Source organism: Polyergus mexicanus, unplaced genomic scaffold (genome assembly GCF_030449975.1).
Source record: "Polyergus mexicanus isolate NDT 795.1 unplaced genomic scaffold, iyPolMexi1.0 SCAF_5, whole genome shotgun sequence".
In the NCBI taxonomy this organism is placed as follows: Eukaryota; Metazoa; Arthropoda; class Insecta; order Hymenoptera; family Formicidae; genus Polyergus; species Polyergus mexicanus.
In genome coordinates this window covers 1,161,666-1,179,185 of record NW_027223325.1, presented here as the reverse complement: position 1 = coordinate 1,179,185, position 17,520 = coordinate 1,161,666, and the positions used below count along the sequence as shown (strand labels likewise).

General features: G+C 38.8%; 1 protein-coding gene across 3 annotated transcripts in view; it reads left to right on the top strand.

Moving 5' to 3' along the window:
• Positions 1–17,520, top strand: part of LOC138933544 (protein FAM135A) — a 32,424-nt gene that overhangs the window by 9,374 nt on the left and 5,530 nt on the right. Inside the window, exons 2-16 of one of the 3 annotated variants that reach the window (XM_070296355.1) lie at positions 9,803–10,061; positions 10,167–10,243; positions 10,639–10,852; positions 11,327–11,461; positions 11,591–11,620; positions 11,968–12,052; positions 12,130–12,324; positions 12,386–12,520; positions 12,682–12,922; positions 13,124–13,801; positions 13,919–14,883; positions 14,975–15,771; positions 16,392–16,593; positions 16,959–17,208; positions 17,291–17,518. In XM_070296355.1, the coding sequence (XP_070152456.1) occupies positions 9,985–10,061; positions 10,167–10,243; positions 10,639–10,852; positions 11,327–11,461; positions 11,591–11,620; positions 11,968–12,052; positions 12,130–12,324; positions 12,386–12,520; positions 12,682–12,922; positions 13,124–13,801; positions 13,919–14,883; positions 14,975–15,771; positions 16,392–16,593; positions 16,959–17,208; positions 17,291–17,518 (4,309 nt within the window). In that variant the 5' untranslated portion in view covers positions 9,803–9,984. Of the gene's footprint in view, positions 1–9,802; positions 10,062–10,166; positions 10,244–10,638; positions 10,853–11,326; positions 11,462–11,590; positions 11,621–11,967; positions 12,053–12,129; positions 12,325–12,385; positions 12,521–12,681; positions 12,923–13,123; positions 13,802–13,918; positions 14,884–14,974; positions 15,772–16,277; positions 16,594–16,958; positions 17,209–17,290; positions 17,519–17,520 lie in introns of all 3 variants that reach the window. The other 2 variants (XM_070296352.1, XM_070296354.1) reach the window with 2 other exon arrangements.

Here is a 17,520-nt window from a genome sequence, read left to right as displayed (position 1 = left end):
ATTGTTTTATTAATGATATAATATAATATCTAGTATATATATATATATTCTCACACTGTGCAATCTTTAATGTTTGAAGAAGAAGTCCATAAAAAAAAAGCCCGGCGAATTGAATTCATGAGTGTCGAGTAAATCGTTGGCGATCGGTGGTTAGCCTCGTTGCAGCTCTTTTTTCCCGGCGGGTTACGAGCTTGTGCGATATTTATTGCCGTAATAAGCCGGCGCTGTTCGAGCGCTGGAAGTTGAGCGACGATTCTCGAGATTACCTCGAGAAAGGTTCGATCTGGTGTTGCGGGACCCCGCGTACGATGTATCTCGAAGATAAGAAATACTTTCGATTACACGCGGAGAGACGGCGACGCTTCATCGGATAGAAACTGTCTAGACGTCTGCCCAAATACTCACGCGCATACAAAGACACCCGCGAGCGAGGACGTGGGTCATTCAGGGAAGATTCGGAGAAGATCGCATTTTTCGAGGGTTAATGCCCCTTTACGCCGCGCGGTTTTTATATCAGGTATTTTTTTTCAGCGTAAACTTTATTGAAAGCGCATATTTAAAATTTTAATTTCTCTTTCGATCAAACATTTGTGTTTTTAATACATGTTATGTCTGTTGGAGCAATTCTTGAACATTTTTACACAGTTGAAAGCTTTTGAAAGACGGACTTGCGTTATGCTTATAATACTCTATACGCTATGCTTTCCCTTGTACGCGCAGCAAATAAATTACATAATAAATTAATCTCTTTCTCTTTGTACGCAGCAATAAAGGATGAATATTGTATGAAAATTTTTGCATTAGCGACGATGGCTCTCGCGTTACATTTTTATATATTAATTTTATTTCCAGAAGTCATCATGATAATTTTATGAATTTACGAAGAGAAAGAAGAATAAAAACTCAAAGATATCCGGTTGCATATTTTCTTGTGCTCACTTATTGATCCTGTCGATGCAATCCGAGTCAATCTTTAAATTTGCAACGCTTATACGCCATGGGCTAGAAGCTCCATCAAATATCCAGGTCTCTCGCCGAAAGGGGACGAGGGTCAAAGGGAAAATGTGAATATCCCCGTCGCAGGAAGAAATTTCCATTTATACGAAATTTCTTCACCACCTCTTCGGGCCTACAATCTAAGGATCACGCGGATTCGTTGGGAGAAGAGCGACAGACTACGATTTAATATCTTAAAAGCGGGCGCATGGGGGGCACAAATCTAGCGCGATAGCGACGCTATTTTAAGAGCGGCGCGCGAGGAGCTAATAAAAAATTCATCGACATGACTATATAGGCTTGCTTTCGCGTCTTTGTAGAACTGTTCTTCGAAGTTACGTCAATCCGAGGAGTATAAATATCGGTGTTTCCGGATGAAAATACGCGAGCATCGCGCTTTCGAATCAGATATAATTTCGCTTAAATAATAAGTCCCGCCTGTATATATATGTATTTGTGAAAGAATATTTTTATAAGCTTGAATTATATAAAAAATATAAATTATGTGTAATAATTAGTATTTAAATAATATTACTTAGTATATATAAAAATTGATAATTATTTTAATATTATTCTCTTTTGCATAAGTCATATAGCGAATCATACGAATAATTATATAATAGTAAATGATGGAAAGAAAAATAATTTTGGCTGAGAAATAATTTACGTAAATGGCACGCGATATTATTCATGCAAGATTGCTCTTGCGTCTGTAGGTAATCTCGAGAATAGAGAAGGGATGTGGTATGGAAAACTCTACCATAAGTGCATCGTATAGGATAGGCTCCAAATTTCAATATCGTTTAATAAAAGTCGTCGAAAACTTGGAATTATTCATTTACCTTTCGCTTTGAACTTTCGAAGCCTAGCTTCGAATCCGCTTTTTCGAAAAGCATAAATCTATCGGGAAACAGAATTTAATAATACAAGGACGTACATGAACCGACTAAATACGAGCGACCGAACTGAAAAAGGTCGGGGGTTAAGCGCTCCGAGGGAAACGACCGAGGGATAAGGTCAAAGATGTGGGAGAGATTGAGAAGCATCGCGCGGAGGGGAAGGCACGTAAACCGGGGCACGATCGAGATTCTCGTTCGATCTACCTTCCCGCGACAAAATGATTAATTTCCCATTTTCTGCGAAGTCACGAAATTCGACGAATCTCCAGGTTTCGTTTTTACGATCGAGTCCCGTGCGCCTCGTAACCAAGACGATCGATCGCATGCAGAGCGAAGGGAGGTTGCGACAGATAAAAGTGTTTCTGAATAAATAAAATGTGTGTGAACAAATAGATATAATACATTATTGAATATATATTATTTAATATATAACGTATAGATATGTGCATGTATATATATATATATATATATATATATATATATATATATATATGGTATATAAAAATGTTGAATTATTTTATATAGATTTTTCGTCAAATTCCTATCAGCATCTTTCAAATCTTACTCGTCAAAAATATATTTTTGGAAATAATTTAAGCTTTTTTTATTATTGTAGGAATGTGTGATATTTTACACATGTATTTACACAAATAAAGATACATTTTAGAGGGACGGAATGCGAAGTTACGTAAAGTCACGATACCGCGAAGTAGAAACGGATGTGCCTGTCTGACCAAAGGGGCGTCGGTCGGCCGGTAGGTAGACGACCACCCGGGAAGGGTTCGCGCGGCATGGAAATTCATTTCGAAGCGAAACGATGCGCTAATCGATATGAAATTTCAATTCCTCGTTAAAGCCTGTTTCCTCTATCGTTATTCAGAGCGACGATGCTGAATGATTCACGCTTCCGGCCTTTTCACTCGACAACCGCGCACGCGATTTTATTTAACCAATTATTATCGGACGATAATCGATTAAATAACTTCCTGATGGAGTTTCAAGGTCTCTTTCACAAGTGAGATTGTTTAATTTTCTTAATCACACCGTCTCGCGTTGAAAGTTGAAAGAGCGATTATTTTATAGATGATTGTGGATCTCTGAAAAGGCGCAGGGAAAAAAAGTTTTCGCTACCACAGTTAATCATGGTTTGCAAAATAAATTTCTAAATTGCAGCAAAACGATTTGCTATTGTACTTAATGAATAGGTATCACAGCTAAGATGCTCGCTGTCCATATATTACGACTGAAATCTAGTTACCACACGCAGTTTTTAGCTACGGCAGCTAATCTTTTTTTTTTCCGTGCGTTGTTGGAAATTATGATGTAATAAAATATTGAAATGAATTTTGAAAATTTTTCAAAGAACTTTGATCTCATATATCATAATAAATATTAAATGTGTTATACTTAATATATTAGATTTTTATTGTAATTATAATATGCGTTAGATTTCTGGATATATTACATAAAAATTGATACAGTTATGACATTTTGTCCCTCAAATTCTATTTTATGTCGGTTTTAAAATAAACTGCTTAATTATGTGTTTCTATTCACATTCTCAGCGAGGTCGCGATGGCGTCCCGATGATTGCACATTGCAGAAAAAGCTGCTTTGATACTCATCTGGTGAAAAGTTGTTGACGGAGTGGATTTGCAGTTATCTAGAATTCTAAAAATGAATAGGAGTGAAAGAAAATAAAGACGGCTATGTAAGAGATGGAATTCTATGCGATATGCGTGCTTTTCACGATACAGTAATTTTTTTAAATTACTGTTTTTTTTAGAACACGCCCCCTTTGAGGATGAAAATCTTCCGACTTATTCTGCATTAAAAGTTGCAAAATATCTTTTTATCTTTGACTTATACATTTTAGGTCTCTGTTTCTTGTAAAGAGAAAAATTCATAATTCCATGTTTCTTACGCGGTTGTAGAAAGAACCTTTGGTATACAAGAGAAATAATATCCTCGTCGAGATATATATTTATAGTTCCGTATATTTAATTTAACCTACAAAGTCTATCGGGAAGAAAATCAATTTTGTAGGAAAAAAAAGAAAAGATTGCTCCGGCAAAATGTTACACAATAATTAATGTTAACACGCGACCGAAAGGTTTATATTTTGTTGTGGATTGTTGTACGTCCTCATTTTCAACATAGTTTCATCGTTTTTCGTCCTCTCGTTTAAAGAGTGAATAACTTTGAGAAGAATTCAGGCTCGCGACTAAATTAAATTATAAGTTATACTCGGTAAGTTCGAAAGCAAAGTTATGTGCGTACGAAGAGGAAAATTAAGCTTTCACAGCAATTTAAGTTCTCACCAGCAAGTATCAAGTATACAAAAATATAAATATTTGCAATTTTCTCCTCTCTCTCTCTCTCTCTCTCTCTCTCTCTCTCTCTCTCTCTCTCTCTCTGATTTATCTAAGCAAATTAATTTAGAAAGAGAGAAAATTTGTACAAGGAAGGGATTATGAGAAAAATGTAGGATATACTTATTTCAGTAACAGATTCTTTTAAGATTGGGATTTTTTTTCTTCTTCGAATAAAATATCAAGAGAAATTTTTGCATTTCTTGTAACATGTATTGTGTAATACACTATGAATCATTTTAATCGTAAAGATTTAAATAAAATAAATAACAGAAATATTAAATACACACCGGACAAGAAAGTAAACACCAATAAAATGATAATGATAAATTACACCCCGTTTGAACCCCATTACGGAAGTAACAGAAAATATGATGAACTGGGAATTTCAACAAGAATCCAAGTCGCTTCAACGCGTGATTTTTATACATGCAAACCTATTATCTCTATCTCTCTTTCTCACGTTTTCGCGCATCGTATCTTCGCCCGTGTATGTAAATACGCATCGGTCGATGTAGGCCGGCGTCGCCTAGAGACGTTAAACTGGGCCACGGTGCGTCGGCCTCAGGGCTAGAAATATCACCGGCGGTACACACGAAGCGAGAGTGCGCGCGATTAACCCTCGTGCGACCGAAATGCGCTCGGTATACGAGGATAATTTTATTCCGTCATAAGTTATTGAGAAAACACGAATAATTTGAATTGTACGTTTAATCGAGTCTTCGATTAATTATAACGCATACGGAAATTTGCATATTATTTCTTAATTCTTTTAAAGCAATTTTTTCTGTTTAATTTTGTATTATACGATTTCTCTAAAATACAATTATTTAATATTAAATAGGAATATACTGACAGATAAGAGCCAAGGCGCGGATATTGGTGCGCGAACTTATTATTGTTAAATTTTATTAACAAATGTGCATTAAAAATATACATTTCGGACCGTATTTTGCTCCATCTTTAGCATGGATATAAATATATAAAAATTACATTAAAATTTTAAAAACTGACATACACGATATTTGTCGTATATTACAGCCAAATTTCAAATTAAAATTAACGAAAAAGGAAGGTTCATTATAAAACCCGCGTAGAGTCTGTACAAATTAATGGACAACGTCCAAATGCCATCGTCGCACGCATATTCGTCAGTGGTTTACAATATAATGAATGCATTAAATGTACCCGCGTAGAGTCTGTACTCTACGCGGGTTTTATAGTGTGAGCCTTTCTTTCTGTTTATTAATTTTAATTTGACATTTGACTGTAACAACAAATAATGTGTATGTCAGATTTTAAAATTCCATTGTAATTTTTATATCCATTATTATTTCCATATTTATATCCATACTGAAGATGGACCGAGAAACGGTCCAAAATGTACATTTATTAATTAAATTTAACAATAATAAGTTTACGCAATATCCGCGTCTTGACTCTTATCTGCCAGTTTCCCCAGTCAATTGTTAGTCTGAACCTATTCCTGTTATTACATAATTATTTAATAATAGTTCGATTGCAACGATTTATTTAAAAGTTGCATAGTTATTTTAATTTTCTATTAATATCTGATTAGAATTCTCAGTCATCTTTTTTGCATTTTTTAAATTGTTGATATTACTTTTAATATATAAAATAAAGGTACTCTCTCTAAAATGTCTATTTATTTTTTAACGTTAATAGTAGTTTATAATGTAATTGTTGGAATAATATTTTAAATGTGTAAATATTGTATTACTTCATAAAAATAAGCATGCATTTATATATTTATTGTTTTTTAAAATAAAGAGTTTTTTTTTTAAATAAAAACAAAAAAATATATACGAGAAAAGAATAACTATATTGTTTCAGAGGTTTATTTCTTAAAAAATTATAATGATATGTGCATAAATCAAATGAAATGCATATGACTTTAAAATTCATTAAAGAAACAGACACTCGTCTGTCTAACCTGAAACTTATATTTGTATAGAGAACGAGATATTGCTTATTAATAACGCAAAAAGTATCAGAGTATGACGTTAATAATATGGAATATATGAGAATTATTTTTTGTGAGAAATGCAGCAACTCGTAGCTTCTTCTTATAGTATAATTTAAATGTTAGCATAAGAATTGCGTTACAAAAATAAATTTAAAATTTGTTTTATTAAAAACTATAAAACACCATATGGGAAAAAAATTATATGTGAATATATATATTATTGTACAAATATATATATATATATTTTTTTATTTTATTAAAATTATAATAGAAAAATAAATTATATAAATACAATAAAAATTATATTACCAAAAATAAAATATTATCTTATATACATATGTAAGATAATAAAATATTTTGTTTCTTAAATATAATTTTTTAAGAGAATAAAGAGTGAATAAGATAATGATAATAATAAAGCGTGCAAGAGAAATATATAAATATAATTGATATACAAAATAATATTTTTTATAAATGTTTAAAGAAACACAGTGAGATGCATTCTATGCGATATATTGCTAAGTTTATTCGCTCAACACTGCTTTTCCGCAGCATTGTTCAAAGATAGACATTGCTGAGAATACAAAGAATTCAGAAACATTCGCGGAATGCCCAATGTCGTCCAGTTATTTCTCATCGGTTGCACACATGTACACGTAACCGGATTACGGAGGACCAAGTTAAAATTGACAGAGCACAGCTGTTTGCTAACAGCAACCGGCGCGTTCACTTCTCCCTGTTTCTCCCGCGCATCTCACCCGATTTAAGGAAAATCCGTCCCTTTAAATTATTGCACGGACTTTGCTAGAATTACGGAAATAATTTGCGGACTTCTGCGGTTTATAGGAAAAGGAATAACGAACTTTTCCGCATTTCAGCATGACGGATAATATTTCTCAGACTACATTTTTTTGCTTTCTTGTACGGTTAATTGTTCTAACCAATGGCTCACAGTTTTCATTAGAATTCATTTCTAGCAAAATTGACACAAAAGCTCGAAAATTTATTGCTGACAGTAAAGTATAACTCCAATAATATTCATACGTTACAATTCTCGGATACAGATGATGAGCCGCCGGGAATTATCTTAACCCGAAACCAGGTCGTTGATCTTCGCACAGGGTGGATAAACGCCCTGAAAAAGCCGGCTTCCGGGCTATGCCGACCTTCGAGCGGCCTTGGCAGTGATGTTAATCGCGCTTGTTAAAACCAGCCATACGAAAGTTTGAGAATATATCTGTACAATCACGTTAACGCGATAGTCTCTCTCTTGAAAACGGTTTCAGTATTTAAACGGGATTAAATAAAAAACCTTATTTTTATTAATGGCATTTGCAAATTTTAATATGAAACTGTTTGTCCGGAAATTTGTAAAGAGAGCTTTTAATTTTTCAAGTATTTATTTACATACAAACAAATACGGATCTATGTCACAGTACTCTTTTTTTTCCCCGTGTAAAAAAAGAGGTCTGCAAAAAGAGCTAGTGTCGACACGCTCCACGAGGGTGTCGCCCATCTTCTTATTTTAAAAGCGACAGAAAGAGGCGGTCGAGCTTACGCAGCCTTTGAACAGCCTTGGCAGTGAAGTGCGTTCGCCAAGAAGCGTTTTCCAACATCGTGAGCATCGTCGTGCATTGCCGAGAGAATATATTGGCCTTGAAAATATCGACGAGCGTAAATTAAGAAATTTTTCCCCTAAGCGTAAATCCAGAACGGCTTCCCGTGTCGCGTTGAAACAATCGCTCATCTATAATCCATATTGATAAAGAATAATAAGAGTATATATGATTTTCATAATGGAACACCCGGATTATATGAATCTCTGTCAGAGTCGATCGGGTTTATCGGGAATTTATTCTGTCAATAGTGCATCTTTGTTTATCTATAGAGATTTCATGGAAAATTGAAACATTGCTATTAGCATTTTTCTTAGCAACTGATTGATTAAGATTGAAACGGATTAATAACGTATGTCATGTAATTATATTGTATATTACTATGTCAGTTTTCAATATACAATTTTTCTTATCACGCTCAGTAACAAAGGCAATAAACTGTAACGTATTTTTATATCGAGCGAAAAACAAAATAATAAAAGCACCCGTTCGATAAAGGCGGGTAAGCGTAGTCGATAGAGCGACAACTACTATATAAAAAATGTATAGTCGCGATATTATATGAAAATAATGTGAGACATTTAAAATTTTGTTTAATAGCCAAAGCGTTAGCAAACTTGAAGTTGACATTTTAGAAAAAATGTTATAGAATACTACAATATTTTCAATAAAATATAAATCATTTTGACAAGCGTGAAATAAAATTGCTGATAAAAAACAGGAAATTTCTATTAAATAATAGAATTCCTTTGTGGAATCAATCGAAAAAAAAAATACATGTGTATTTTATTATTATTCGAAACTTAATCCGCGAAAACCGAAAGACGTCAATTAGTGTCGTCGATAAAAATCAATGAGATACCAAAATCTAACGTCACAATGACGTGCGCTTGCTACCTGGAATAGTCAAAGATTCAACAATTTGTGCCATTTTGTTATCGATTTGTGATCATAATTTTAACTTGAATATATTTGGTTTTTTCGACGTTAGTTCGTCACATCGCAACTACCATATACATATATTTCTGACTGGGAAAGCTCGACGAAGCAGGGAGCTGATTGAGGATAATTGCACTCGCGTGCACGCTTCTGACTGTCCTTGACAGTGAAACGCAGATCGCCGTGAAATACTTTCCACGATTACGGACATTACGTATAACGTCAAAGCTGTAGACTGCACATGCCGGCCTTCGATATATCGATTTGTACATGTAAAAAGAAAAGTTTATTTAAATCCTTGCTGCATCCTATGCATTATCAAGCATGTATTCACACATCCGGTCGTTGTTCTTCTATAAGTATTTATCGTTGTATAAACAGACACTCACGTTATAATTAAATATCTATATCTTGTCTAGAAATTTTAATTAGCCAAGTACGGCTAAGTTTGTCCCCCAACTAAATTTGGCCACGGCTCTAAATTGGATGATACGCGGATTTATTTACAGCAAACGTAGACGCACGCTTCTGTTTTTATCATCGCAAAACGACGGATATCGTATAAGGTGTAACGATGAAACTTTAACAAGATGGTTATGGCCTTCACTGTGTTCCCGGCGTATATCTTGAAATATGAAAACCACCTTCCGTCTTTTCCTCGACAATGAGGAACTATCGAATATTTTGCGGCCACTACGTTTATATTCATATTAAAATGCCAGGAATATTAATATTAATATGACTCGCGACGTTATTTTAAACTATTTTTCTCGTATTAATATTTCTTTGAAGATACATAATCTTACCTAGCAATGCGATGTAACTTCATTTTTTTAATATACCATATATAATCTCATTACTGTTAAAATATATTCTCTATATACAAATTATATATATATATATAATATATATATATATTTCATAAATATTTTTTAATCGCGGATCTTTTATTATAAATCATATCGCTTACCAAGAATTCGTACATTATTCCAGTGGATCTCTGGCGCTGGAACCCCATCCTCAGGATGGCAGGAGCGAGCCGAAAGATTCGGCAAGACCCTGAAATTTTTGTGCTTGCAATTCATCCGGTTGACCGATATTGGTCTTCGTGCGATTAGTGTTTGTACCAGGGGCAGCGCGGGACGGGGGTGGTTCCTTCCATCGCGAGGATCGAGATGAGCGATCTACAGGCCACCCTCGAGTTTTCTCTCGAGCTCTGCAAGTTCTACAATGTTGACCTCTTCCAACGCGGGTGAGATTAACGCTCGTATCTAACGCTCGTATCGTCGGAAAATATCTCGGGATCGCGATTGTCCGAGAGAGATCGTCTATAGAAACGAATCTGTTTGCTTTGCAGGTACTATCAGATTCGAACTGCTCTCAGAGTATCGCCGAAGTTGCCGGTCAAGGTCGAGGTCAATCAACCGCGAAATCGTAAGTATATCTCGATAATCAAGATCCAACGAATCCTTCTCATACGGACATTTCATTATGCACGTTATGTATATTTATTTGTATATGTCATCGCTATATTTAGTGCCTTAATGTAATAGTAGAATATCGAATCCTTTTATTCCAAAATTTGTATATTATATATATTATATTTTTATATTATATATTTTATATATTAAAAGCAATTTTTTCTCTTGGATATTTTATAACAGCTTTAACATTTCCATTTCTTACGGGAGAGCATCGCGTGACAATCTCGCGATTCCATGTCTCGCGTTCTTTAAAATTCTTAGTTGTATCATGCAAAAGTTATGTCGTTTATTCCGATCGTATCCTCGAAACTCAACGGACGAACTCGACGCGAGTTCGTGTTGCAGATTCCCTGGAGGCACCGGGTACGAGTAAACGCTTTCAGATCCTGTACAGGAACGAGGAGGTGACACTCGGCACTTCCGTATTGTTCCGGGCGCACGTGCTCGTACACAGTCACAAGATCGAGGAGGCCCTGTCGCGCACCCACTTCAATCTAGGTGTCGAGCTATGGTTCAGCGAGCCGACGCAGCCGGGCAACATGGCTTGCGTGTCCTCGAGGTGAGCGTCTTGCCATCTAACACGGGCGTCGGCATAAATTACTCTATCCCCTTCCCTTTTCATTCTTCTTCGCTGATGGCGGAGACACGCAAAGGGTGGACCACGAACAATCTGGCAATCAGCCGCGCAATTTTTATCTCTTATTTGTGACGTCTCCTGAACCTGCGAATAATTATTGGAAAACGATAAATAATGGCAAATCTGAAATTAAAAAGCATAAAATAAATTAAATTAGACTGTTTCTATTATTTTATAACGCTAGACGTAGATAATTATGCAATAAAAACAATTTTTAAAATACGTAAAATATTTTTTATAACTTGTTTTACACGTGAGACATATATTTATAATACTTGCACTGTTAGATATATTTGTTCGCAAATTGTGCGAAATCGTGGCGGGACTGATCGATGGCAGTTTCGATTGAAAGACGCTTGTGATCGATAAAAAATTTGACGGATGATTCTTTTTCAGGGCGCTGCAACTGAATTTTACACCCACGAAGGGTCTTCACTATCACCTGCCGGTGCTCTTCGATTACTTTCATCTAGCAGCGGTGTCCATCACGATCCACGCTTGTCTCGTGGCACTTCATCAGCCCTACATCAAGTCAGTATCGCGTTCACGTTTCGTAACCTTCCGAGTACTCTGCTCGATGTAATATACAATCGACGTTCTCCCTCACGAGAGCCCCTCTTTCTGTTTTATGGTTGCGTCTTTTCACCCTGATGAAAGTAGGAAGAGCATACTGCACGTAGTGCAGAGCTGGTGAGTTCTTGATACTTTAAACAAGCTCAGAACCGGCTAAACTTCTCGCACAAGTAGTCGCACAATTTATTACCCTTACATGTACTTTTGAATTCCTAAATTATTTGAATGATTTTGAATTTCAATCTGTAAAATATATAATAGATATATTTACGTCAACTTTTTTACGTTTTTAAAAATCACGTAATTAATAAACGATATAATATATATATGTACTTTTGTTTGCATGAAGAATACCTGAGTAGAAATAAATGAATTTTTAATAAGCGCGATTGATTACATTTGCCGAAAAAAATTAATTGCATGTCTGTAAATATATTCTGCATTTTAATCAATTACAATTGCAGCGCACCGCGAGGCGGAAAACCCTGGCTACAGTTTAAGCAACCTACGGCGAATGGCGATAATAGCGCGACAACCTTCGGAAACATCGTGAGTCTATTCGAAATCGTTCATCGGCGATATATCAAATGGACATTGTCATCTAATAAATCCAAATCTTATTTCAGGAGACCACTACGAGGTGCGTTGGATCAGGGACGAGGATACAACACGCGAGATTGGTCCAGCAAGAAGTTACAAGGCTGCTTCTGACCGCGAGGGAATCTTTGCTCAATGACTTGTCCGATTTGGCGCGGCTTCTCCCCTCGTGGCAACAAAGGGCACTCGAGCTCGCGCAGAACACGCACAAGGAGATCACGAAGGTACGTCTCCTTCGTACATCCAATTTTTGCCGACACGTTCTTCAAAACTGATCTTTCGCAGTTGATGGACACCGAGGAGGCCGATATAGCCCAACTTTGCGCACAAAATATCGTCCTTTGGCAGCATTTCCTCGAAGCATTCTCCGGCCGAGAAGCGGTTCATCAGCATTTAGCACGAGTTCATCACCAGTTGAGAGTAAAGGACTTACAAAATATTAAGATAATAATAATTAAAAATGTGATAATTAAATATCGATAAAAATATTCTTTAGATCGTAATCTTAGATTTAATAAAAATAGTTACTTGCATTTTTTATAATATTTTATTTATTCGTAACTATGATTATTAATTTTTAGGTAAAGCGATTCGCGGAGGGTTTTTTCGTACTAGAAAATCCGAGAACGTCGGCAGCGGGCTGTTACGACGCGAATTATCAGTCTTATCAAGCGGTGAGCGAAGCTGCACGAAGATCGCGTTATCTCGCATCCTTGCCACCATTACCTGTCCATTGTCCGGAGCTGGACGGTGATCTTCACTCGTTGCCTTTGATTTTCGAGGATCAGTACGCTGATATGCAGCAGAGGCACAGAAATAGTGGTAAGTTTATCACGATGCAATTATTCGCTATAGAACATTGGCTTGAGATCATTCCAGTGTATTTAAATTATAGCAAAATAAATAAACCTTGCATTAAATAAAGCTTGAATGTGTGTGTTTAGTTAATATTAAAAGATATTAATTATTCAAAATTTCAAATATAATATAATAATCAAAATAATTTTTTAATATTTTTCTCAGTTCCCAGCATGGACGATTGCAGCTGCGGGATAGCGGCGATCTTGGAATCGCGCTCCATAGGCATCTGGTCGCCCAGGAGCGAAGGCGCGGCACAGGACATTGGATCGATTCAGGCCCGTCTGATGCTGACGCCTTCCACACTTCCGGCGAGGCATAGTAAATCCCTCGATCAGCTGGGCCCCGAACTGGCAGCACCCCTGCAGCCCAGAACGTCGCCGAAGACTCTGCCCAGGTCCGTGTCGACTCAGCTGTTCACGCGGGGGCAACGTGGCGGTGGTCGCAACGTCACGCCGCCCGCGACGGTGCCCTCGAGAGGGAGACCCAGATCGACAGTGCCGTCCAGTAACACCCTCTTCCCGCCCTCGGGTCAACAGGCCTGTTCCGCGCCGAATCCATCCCTTGGTTCCACGCCGGTGATCCCCCTGCCTCGCGCCAAGTCCACGCAAATGCTGGTGCCGAATCGGCAGCAGCAACAACAGTCCGACCATCACTCCACTTCTATTACCTCGCTGCTGGCGGCGATGTTTCCCGAATTGCCGCCCGGTGGGCATCTGCCTGGTTATCGACCGTCGTCCAAGTCTTGCGATCAGAATCTTACAGTGCCAACCTGCGTGGGCGCCCTGGATCTCAGTCAGTTGCCCGATTACTTGGAAAGCAAATCGGCGAATGTAGTAGAAGGTACGATGTAATATTTTTTAAGAAATATTGATTTCGAAAATAATATTGATAAAAAATAAATATATGAAAATTCTGTATGATAATGGATTGATTTATCTTTTCCCGTGCCTCGTGTAGATTACCATTCCCTCGATACCAGAAGAATACGATTGGATCCGCGAAGTCATTGCCTGGGAACACGCCAATCGTTGCCAACGACCACAAACGACCAAAGTAGCTTTCTATCCGCCAAGGCGAACGTAAACGGCGACAGCTTCTTACAGGAGCCTCAACCACTGCATACGGCGACGTTGGACAGAATCACATACCGAGGAAATTTCAGAAAGTCTGGACACCAGGTAGGCGGCAAGTACAGTCAAACAAACGGTATCGAGACACGCAGATATCACACACTCGGCAAGACATCGATGACGCATAAAAGCCGCCCAGAGATACCAGAGTCCATGAATGGTAGCGCGCTAACCGGCAGCCATTCATATCTAGCGGATCCTCTAAACAAACGATCGAATTTTTACGCGAAGACTACGGATTCGTTCTTCTATCGCACAAATGGTAGTACCAGCGGGAAAGCACGCGACGAGACGGGCAAGCCGAAGAGGCCGAAGAGCACGGAACGGCTGGTCGACGACGTAGAGCGCGACGAATGCTGCGACTTTCGGCGGGATCGGCCGGCTCGTAGGAGAGCTGAGCGATCAGTCAAATCGTCTCGCAACAGCGTAAATCAAAATTACAACGAGGAGAAGCAACGACGCGAAAAGAAGGGCGCGGAGACACTTCAGGAACCGATCTACGAGGTGATAGCCACGAAGCCGGAACCGAAGAGGGAGTCTCGCGTCGAGAGAAGGAGAGACAAGCACAGCAGGCGACCGCATTCCGCACCTGTTTTAGACACGGACCATCCGGTAGAGGAGAGTGATCGCAAAAGTGATAGAAAGTGCAGTCACAAAAATAGGAAGCCGGCACCGCCACCACCGGCGTATCAGGATCCCGCTGTTGCCCCGTTGCCCAAATACCGTCATCCTCCTTCGGCGCCTGCGACGAGTGTCCTCGAGGTAGAGAACAACAATAAAATTATTCTGAAGGTAAAATTTAAAAAAATGTAATATGGAAAAACATACTATAATTACAACATAATTTTATTTATATATTTTAATAATTCTTTTTACCGCTCAGATGGAACCTATAAAATCGCCCATGGAAGCGCCGACGACGAACGGCGCGACACCATCAGACACATCGACGAGCGTTGGGGTACCGCCGCCGAACATGAAGAGGCTGCGATGCGCCAGCGTACCGGTGGCCCAGAATAAAGTAGTGGTACCACGTAGCGCGGTCTCTCTGCCCTGCATGCCGATACGCGATAGCAAGGAGAGCCTGAGCAATAATCTGCAAGTCATTCCCAATCTTCTGAGTCCGCCGTCCACTAGGCCCAGCAGCCCCACGCCGAGCTCGACCTCGAGCAACCTCACGTCCGAGTGCTCGGGCTGGGTCAGCAGCGGCGATACCTCCAGCTCGGAGCAGCGTCGCAATCAGGCCAAGCTTACGAGCGAGCAGCTGCGGCAGAAGCTATCGAAGATGGTGCCGCGCAAGGATCGTCCTAACGTCACCGCGAAGGAGAGCGTGGATGAGCACTCGTACGAGGAAGTGCGGCTACCGCCGCCGAAGATGTTTCAGGACGAGCCACCGCCGCCCGAGGAGTTTCGTGATCCGCCGGCGCCGATTGATAACCCGCTCTACCACGTATACGAGACGGTGAAGCGGACCAGGAGCCCGAAGCAGAACAAGACGGCGCCCTGCAGCCCGCAACGGAATCGGGACCGGGAGAGCGTCTACGGCGCCAGGGATATCTGCCTGGACTGTTATCAAGAGGGTAAGGAGCTGCTGCAATCCACTCAGGACGACTTTATCAACTTTAAGAAGTGCAAGGAGGAGTTCAAACGACAGATGAGTTTCTCGGGCAAAATTTACAGGTGTGTCGAGTTCCCGCGCATGATGTCAGCCGTCTCCCGTTTAGAACTGTTTCCTAGTATTTACGACATTTTCTTTTACTTTTACTTTAATTCGAAGTTACGAGAAAAACGCGTCCTGTGCACTAAATAACCCATGAAGCTTAGGTCGTTTAATCTATAGTTTGGTATTGTTATTTTTGATTAATCAAACTAAGCTAGAGAAACATGCTTGGGAATGATGCCTAAATTATTCTAAAAATCTCGTTATAATATTTATCTTTAAAAGCTATTTTACAAAAATTACGCCTTGTTGATACAGATTTAGTTTGTCAAAATCATGATTATGCTTTGGTGGCTTTCTTTTTTTTTTAACGAGTTATATTTTTCAATGCGATGTAAATGACGATGATCTTCGAGATTTTGTTTCCACTAGGTGCTGTTTTGCATTTTGCTTCCGCGTCGTTTTGTCTATATCTTTTTCCGTTTATAGTTAAGTTCTCTTCTCTGTCTACCTTATTACCCTCTAGAGAGCGCGAGGAAGCACAGTTGCGTTTGCATAAACGTGCCCATTCCCTCGGATACGGTGACTTCCTGAACTCTTCGCCGTCGGTTCAATCATTAAGATCGAATGTGCCTCTTAGTGATTATCCGACCCTGGCCTCGACTCTGCCGTACTTCCACATCAGTGACGAGTATCGGCTCTTCTCGCCGGAGGGTGCGCATCTCATCGTATGCGTCCACGGCCTCGACGGTAATGCTGCCGATCTCCGTCTCGTCAAAACGTATTTGGAGTTGGGTCTGCCCGGGTCGCATCTGGATTTCCTCATGTCCGAGAGAAATCAGGTAAATCACACACAAATCAAAAAATCATTAAAATATCTTTAGAACAGTCATATAGAAATATTTATGCTTTTTAATCCTAGCTTCATACTCTTGAATTTATTGTCCTATTTTTAATCAAAATATTAACGGCCTTTTTATTTCTTGTTGTAATTATTCAATATTTATATATTTTTTGTAAAATGTTATACTTTCTTTTTTTTATATGTATGATACTCTTGATATTATCTCTGCATTTTTATTCGTTAAATATATAAATTTTGGAGCCTCTTTCTCTCTCTTTCATTCAAAAGATATTTGACTTTCTTTGATAAAATTAAAGATTGCAATCATGAGTATATCAAATTGTCATGTATATCGGTTGAAAGGGCGACACCTTCTCCGATTTTGAGACGATGACCGATCGATTGGTGGCCGAAATTCTCTATCACATTGAATCGTCGGGCCTGAATCCGACGAAGGTGAGCTTCATCGGGCATTCTCTTGGGACCATAATCATCCGTAGCGCCCTGACGCGGCCACAGCTGCGCCCGCTTCTGTCTCGTCTTCATACCTTCCTCAGCTTAAGCGGACCTCATTTAGGCACTCTTTATAACACGAGCGGTTTGGTGAACGCGGGTAAATGTATAATAATGAGAACATGCCTCAATATAGCACAGAGGACAGATCTCGATCGTAATTCTTTTCTCAACTTGTCCAGGCATGTGGTTCATGCAGAAATGGAAAAAGTCCGGATCGCTGCTGCAACTGGCTATGAAGGATTCATCGGACGTGAGACGTTCCTTTATGTTCCGTTTGAGTCAGAAGAGTAATCTGCAAAAGTTCAAACACGTTTTGCTATGCGGCAGTGCTCAAGATCGATACGTGCCCCTGCATTCCGCTCGAATCGAACTTTGCAAGGCTGCCGTTCGAGATCCGACGGATCAAGGT